This window comes from Cebidichthys violaceus, unplaced genomic scaffold, assembly GCF_023349555.1.
Source record: "Cebidichthys violaceus isolate CVI_PGR_0920_01 unplaced genomic scaffold, fCebVio1.0.p SCAF_24, whole genome shotgun sequence".
In the NCBI taxonomy this organism is placed as follows: Eukaryota; Metazoa; Chordata; class Actinopteri; order Perciformes; family Stichaeidae; genus Cebidichthys; species Cebidichthys violaceus.
In genome coordinates, this window is record NW_027176417.1 from 1,215,912 (window position 1) to 1,222,890 (window position 6,979).

The window sequence follows — 6,979 nt, forward strand, 5'->3', positions numbered from 1 at the left end:
ACACTGATACTATTTAGCTCTCAGTGAAGCTCTTCTGATGTTCTCATGTTGCTCCTCATAGATTTCAAGCTGCACAATGTCTTTGTCCTGATGTTTCACTTCTGTCTGCATGTGAGGAAAGTTCACAGCGTTAAAGCCCACTTGACAGCAGTTGTGTCTTTGAAACGTGTTTCCTTCACTGATCCTGTTGATGACATGTTCATCATAATCCTGCAGCTCTAAATCAGCTTCGTTGAACAGTAAAGGGAGATCTGTCACAAACACTGAATCCAAAAGCCACTGGTAGTCCTCTAGCTGTGCATCTTCTGCATGTGATGAAAGATTCAGAAAGTCTCACTGAATGTCAACAACAATGTTCCTCTGCTCAGCCATCTTACATCAGTGTGCAGCAGTAGGTCTCTGTGTTCAAAGCCCTTCTCCTCCAAGTGAGTCCAGAATACCATTCTCTGTAGAGTCCTGGTCCCAACACAACTCACAATCTTCAAGGCAACATCCCTCCCTTCTTTCATGGTGAACATCTTCCACCGCAACGCTTGCTGCTGAATTCTACATGATAATAAAGGAAGTAGAGGAAAACTCTCTCTGTTAGCACAACATGATGAACCCAGTAGCACTAATCCGTCTCTTAGCTTCTGTGCTCCGTTTCCTAATACAGCTCCAAAGTGTCCTACTTTGGTAAAACCACGCTCACATTGCAGACAAGACAGACGCTGTTTGAATTTTGATCTTTTGATATTTGTGTTTTGAGCAAACTTAGCTAGCTGGTTACTGATTATTATAATTATTATAATTATTATTGACTTATTGTATTATTGAATTGAATGTCTGAATTGTTGTTTCATGACATCTTGTTATTTAGTGTCTGGTGTCTTTTCTCTCTCTCTCTTTCATCTTCTATCATCTCTCCAGACTCTGTCAGGCTGGTGAATGGGACTAGTCTGTGCTCAGGCAGACTGGAAGTGAACTCTAACCAGTCTAACCAGTCTAACCAGTGGTGGTCCTCAGTGTGTGAAGATGACTTTGACCAGCAGGATGCAGAGGTGGTCTGCAGGGAGCTTGGCTGTGTGGCTCCTTTAATCCTCCAGGGGGCGCTCTATGGAGAAGTGGAGGCTCCAATGTGGACCAAAAAGTTCCAGTGTGGAGGCAATGAGTCTGCTCTCCTGGACTGTAGAAGCTCAGGCTCAGATAGAAACACCTGCTCACCTGGCAAAGCTGTTGGACTCACCTGCTCAGGTAGAAGAGGAGCTGCAGCTTTGATCTGGTTCATTTCTGTTCTACTGAAACTCACTTTGTTCTTTTACTGACGACTCTCTTGTTTCTGTTCAGAACCTGTCAGGTTGGTGGGAGGAGACAGTCGCTGTGCAGGAACACTGGAGGTGAAACATGAAGGAGACTGGAGACCAGTAGATGACTCTGACTGGACCCTGAAGGTAGCAGCTGTTGCCTGTAGAGATCTGGACTGTGGCTCTGCTGTTTCTATCAGACAGAGAAATGAGTCCTCATGGAGATCTGTGTGGAGGATCAACTCTGACTGTGTTGACTCTGAAACTGCTCTGAGAGATTGTTTAACATCAGGTTCCTTTTCCTCCATCATGGATCTCACCTGCTCAGGTAAGCCCATCAGTGACATCATCTATGTAGCACCCCAACACTCTATAGAGAGTAGACCTAAGTTACCCTTTAAACTGGAATGATGGGGTGTTTGGTATCCTAAGGTAGCTACCACCAAGGTTAAAATAAGTCCCATAACTCTTCATTCATGCCAGGTGTTTCCCTTGATTTGATCTCAATGTAAATGTGCAGTGAGAGAATCTCTGTCTCAGCAGCAAAGCTGTCCAGGTGGAACACTGATGCTTTTTAGCTCTCAGTAAAGCTCTTCTGATGTTCTCATGTTGCTCCTCATAGATGTCAAGCTGCACAATGTCTTTGTCCTGATGTTTCACTTCTGTCTGCATGTGAGGAAAGTTCACGGCGTTAAAGCCTACTTGACAGCAGTTGTGTCTTTGAAACGTGTTTCCTTCACTGATCCTGTTGATGACATGTTCATCATAATCCTGCAGCTCTAAATCAGCTTTGTTGAACAGTAAAGGGAGATCTGTCACAAACACTGAATCCAAAAGCCACTGGTAGTCCTCTAGCTGTGCATCTTCTGCATGTAATGAAAGATTCAGAAAGTCTCACTGAATGTCAACAACAATGTTCCTCTGCTCAGCCATCTTACATCAGTGTGCAGCAGTAGGTCTCTGTGTTCAAAGCCCTTCTCCTCCAAGTGAGTCCAGAATACCATTCTCTGTAGAGTCCTGGTCCCAACACAACTCACAATCTTCAAGGCAACATGCCTCCCTTCTTTCATGTTGAACATCTTCCACCACAACGCTTGCTGCTGAATTCTACATGATAATAAAGGAAGTAGAGGAAAACTCTCTCTGTTAGCACAACATGATGAACCCAGTAGCACTAATCCGTCTCTTAGCTTCTGTGCTCCGTTTCCTAATGCAGCTCCAAAGTGTCCTACTTTGGTAAAACCACGCTCACATTGCAGACAAGACAGACGCTGTTTGAATTTTGATCTTTTGATATTTGTGTTTTGAGCAAACTTAGCCAGCTGGTTATTGATTATTATTATTATTATAATTATTATTAACTTATTGTATTATTGAATTGAATCTCTGAATTGTTGTTTCATGACATCTTGTTATTTAGTCTGGTGTCTTTTCTCTCTCTCTCTCTTTCATCTTCTATCATCTCTCCAGACTCTGTCAGGCTGGTGAATGGGACTAGTCTGTGCTCAGGCAGACTGGAGGTGAACTCTAACCAGTCTAACCAGTGGTGGTCCTCAGTGTGTGAAGATGACTTTGACCAGCAGGATGCAGAGGTGGTCTGTAGGGAGCTTGGCTGTGGGGCTCCTTCAGTCCTCCAGGGGGCGCTCTATGGAGAAGTGGAGGCTCCAATGTGGACCAAAGAGTTCCAGTGTGGAGGCCATGAGTCTGCTCTCCTGGACTGTAGAAGCTCAGGCTCAGACAGAAACACCTGCTCACCTGGCAAAGCTGTTGGACTCACCTGCTCAGGTAGAAGAGGAGCTGCAGCTTTGATCTGGTTCATTTCTGTTCTACTGAAACTCACTTTGTTCTTTTACTGACGACTCTCTTGTTTCTGTTCAGAACCTGTCAGGTTGGTGGGAGGAGACAGTCGCTGTGCAGGAACACTGGAGGTGAAACATGAAGGAGACTGGAGACCAGTAGATGACTCTGACTGGACCCTGAAGGTAGCAGCTGTTGCCTGTAGAGATCTGGACTGTGGCTCTGCTGTTTCTATCAGACAGAGAAATGAGTCCTCATGGAGATCTGTGTGGAGGATCAACTCTGACTGTGTTGACTCTGAAACTGCTCTGAGAGATTGTTTAACATCAGGTTACTCTACCTCCATCTTGAATCTCATCTGCTCAGGTAAGCCCATCAGTGACATCATCTATGACATCATCTCTGACAGCAATGTTTCCAGTATGTTTCTTCCTCTGTCACAGTGACAGTCAGTGGGTTTCCATTGGACTGAACTGTAAAGTTATCCAGGACAACGACATCCTGAAGTGTAGAGAGGTGGGCGTGTTTCTGGAAGCTTCAAAGCCTCCATAGACTGCTGAGCTCCACCTGGCAGGACACACCTGTGTGTCTGTCTGTCTGTCTGTCTGTCTGTCTGTCTGTCTGTCTGTCAGACCTGTGACATCACGTCGTTATTCAGGGTCCATCTTGTTCAACGGAGGGTAAACGTGAACTTTTATCATCTCTCTGTGTTTACAGACCTGCTGCTTCAGCCAATCATTTCTGTGTCCTCCTCAATGTACGGGGTCTCCAAGGCCCAGCAGCAGGGGGCTCGGGTGCTCAGGCGCTCCACCTTCACCATCCTCTGCTCCATCCAGCCACAGTACCCAGGAGGCTCCTTCCAGCTCACCTTCACCTCCTCCAACTCAGCACACAACTACACTCAGCCAGCTGTCAATCACTCTGCCCACTTCCTGTTTCCTGCTGCAGAGCTCGCCCACCAAGGAAGCTACAGCTGTGTTTATCACGTCTATGTTTTTAATCATACCTTCTCCTCTGAGAGCCGTCTGCTCTCTCTCACTGTCTTAGGTAAGCTGACTGTTTACATGCAGGTTTGGAGATGATTGGTCCAAAATGACTGAAGATGATCAGCTGACTACAGGGTCCATGCATGTTGTTGTTTCTGGAGTGACACTGTGACTCCTGTCATTGTGTTACACATGTCATATAGTAACCAAACCTAAACACAGTCTATAAATGGCAACGGCTAACAATCTACTGTAGGACAGAGCAGGTTTGGTTACCAGGATAACTCTGGTTCTCTGAGAACTGAAACACCTTCTGATGTGACCAATCACAAAAGCTCCACTGCCACCACATCAGTCATAACACCCCTTAGTCCCCAACTCGCCATTTTCAAGTGTCGTTCCTCCACTTATCAGAAGCAAGAAGGGCGGTGTGCTCCGATACCTCACTCAGAGAACCACAGTTATCCTGGAAACCAAACGTTGAGACAGTCGTTGATGATAGCAATTACGCTTTCAATTGACTCTTCACTAAGTCCCGCCCCTCTAATGCTGACTGGCCAATCACAGTGTAGCATGGTCCTTCTCTGACCAGGAGCTCAGGTGATGAAAACAGGATGTAGGTGATGACATCATAGTAACATGAAATCAAGACTAACCAGATTCTCTCTAGTGTCCACCAGGGGGCGACTCCTCTGGTTGTATAGAAGTCTAGTCTAAAATGACTCTACTTCTCTCTGGATTTATTCCCTCAGTAAACATTGTAAACATGAGTTTATGGTCTCAATCTCTAGTTTCAAGTCTTCTTCAATACAGCATGATGTTCATTTAGTACATTATGGTCCATTTAGAGTCAAATGGACCATAAAGCAGCGTATGCTTTAGGGCGGGGCTACACAGTGATTGACAGGTCTACCAGAGACATATAAGGCGTCTCTACGTCACTCCTCCTCAGTCCAAATATGGTCACTTCCTGTTCACTAGTTGCAAAAAACCAAGATGGCGACGGCCACAGTCCACAAACCAATGAGTGACGTCACGACGACTACGTCCACTTCTTCTCTAACGTCTGTGGTTCAAACAGTGAACATGAAGTAAACATGGAGAGTAATACGTGTCAGTGATTGTAGGTTTCAGTGTCAATGGGAGCTGTTTGACTCATGATGTCGTGTGATGTGATGACTGTCCATGTGTTTGTTCAGATCCAACACCTCTGATCATCAAAGCGATCGTCCTGATGCTGACTCTGCTGGTGGTGAACGTTGCCCTTTACTCCTACTGTAAGGTACTGACACATGTCTGTTGTTTAGACCAGCGACTGAAATGAAGCTCTCGCTCTGTGTTTAGTGAACTGAAGACAGGACTGTGCTATCATGTTTCTCCAGGCCAACAGGGGGCGGATGCCGTGCAGACAGAAAAACACTGAGCTGGATCATTATAACCTGGGTGTTCCTGCAGCTGAAGAAGAAGAAGGAGCTCAGGGAGCAGAGTAGCTCCTCCAAGGAGCTCATCTCACATCCAGATGATTTCTAACCCACAACCACCATCAGCTCCCTTTGATACACATGTTCCCTTGAAACAAGAAGGCTGAATATGATATTGCATTATTATAGCCTGTCTTTGTTACTCTCAACAATGTGTTGGTCTCTCCATACCTTCTGACTTCCTGTCTGTGGCTCTCAGCTCCAAGCCCATTGGTTCCTGCTGAAGACGTGAATCTTTAAAAACACCTCACAGATATAAAGTTTCATTTGAAACTAGACTTGAGAGCAGGTTTACCAGAGTCCAAGCAGAAACCAAAGACTATCAGGATCACTATTAATGTGATATATTAGAATAAACATGAAACATTGACTTATATCTTCTACATTCTGTAGAGCGATACTCAATGTTGACAATCTGTTGGTGTTTGTCTTTTAAAACATATAATGAACTTCATGACTTCACTTATTGTAGTGAGCAAGATTTTGGCAGCAGGACAACATTTAGCTAAAAGATATTCATAATAATACAAATATGAACAAGGTCCCGCTGTGATCAGCCCCTAAAACCTCATTTATTTGTCTTTCAGAAATGTTACTATTTTACTCATTGTTGTACTTCATGATTTTACTTCATTTTGTAATTAAGGATTTTACTTGGTTTTTTTTATAATTGAGGCTTTTCTTATTTCGTTAGAATGTTGTTAGGATTTTGATTATTTTTTATAATTAAGGATTCTGCTTGCATCATAAGACAATTGTAATTTTAGATTTTGCTTGTTTTTTATAATTAGAGGGTTTTACTTTAAACATAATTTTGTAATTTAGGATTTTACTTATTTCATAAGAATTTTTCTTATTTTGTACTTCATGAATGTAAATAATGTTGCAATCAAAGAATTTACAATTTTTGTAATAGTTAAGGATTTTGCTTATTTCATAAGAACTTTGTTATTATGGATTTAGCTTGTTTTTTATAATTAAGGATTTTGCTTATTTCACAATAATTTAGCAAATTATTGTTCTTCATAAATTGAGTTAATTTTGTAATTAAGGAATTAAAAAAATTATAATAAAGGATTTTGCTTAAATCATGAGCATTTCACTTGATTTTGGAATTCACGAAATTACCTTTTTCTTAAAAATGTATCTTATTTTGTACTTCATGAATTTACAATATTATGTAACTAAGGATTTTGCTTATTAATAAGAATGTTGTAATTATGTTTTTTTGTTATTTCATAAGTTTATTTAAATTTCTAAATAAGCATTTTGCATATTTCGTAAGAATTTAGCATAATTCTGTAAATAAGGATTTTTCTCATTTCATAAGAACTTTGCTTATTTTTGTATTTAAGTATTTTGATTACTTTTGTGCTAAAAGGATTTTGATACAAAATATCCTCTTAATCAAACAATCTGAATAAAATATGAA

The 6,979-nt window shown here is 42.1% G+C and overlaps 1 protein-coding gene across 1 annotated transcript; it reads left to right on the forward strand.

Annotated features, from left to right (window-relative positions):
- Positions 1-1,096: 1,096 nt before the first annotated feature.
- LOC137879046 (scavenger receptor cysteine-rich type 1 protein M130-like) lies at positions 1,097-6,280 on the forward strand. Its single transcript, XM_068719610.1, has 7 exons — positions 1,097-1,233; positions 1,327-1,437; positions 2,751-3,068; positions 3,162-3,446; positions 3,798-4,127; positions 5,266-5,348; positions 5,449-6,280. Exons 1-7 carry the CDS (start codon positions 1,116-1,118, stop codon positions 5,554-5,556), a joined length of 1,353 nt encoding a protein of 450 aa, XP_068575711.1. The 5' UTR covers positions 1,097-1,115; the 3' UTR covers positions 5,557-6,280.
- Positions 6,281-6,979: the final 699 nt, after the last annotated feature.

Coding starts and splice junctions, on each gene's coding strand:
- LOC137879046 (XM_068719610.1), top strand. CDS start 1,116: ATGTGGACCAAAAAGTTCCAGTGTGGAGGCAATGAGTCTGCTCTCCTG. Junction 1,234..1,326: donor TGTTGGACTCACCTGCTCAG/GTAGAAGAGGAG, acceptor GTTTCTGTTCAG/AACCTGTCAGGTTGGTGGGA. Junction 3,069..3,161: donor TGTTGGACTCACCTGCTCAG/GTAGAAGAGGAG, acceptor GTTTCTGTTCAG/AACCTGTCAGGTTGGTGGGA.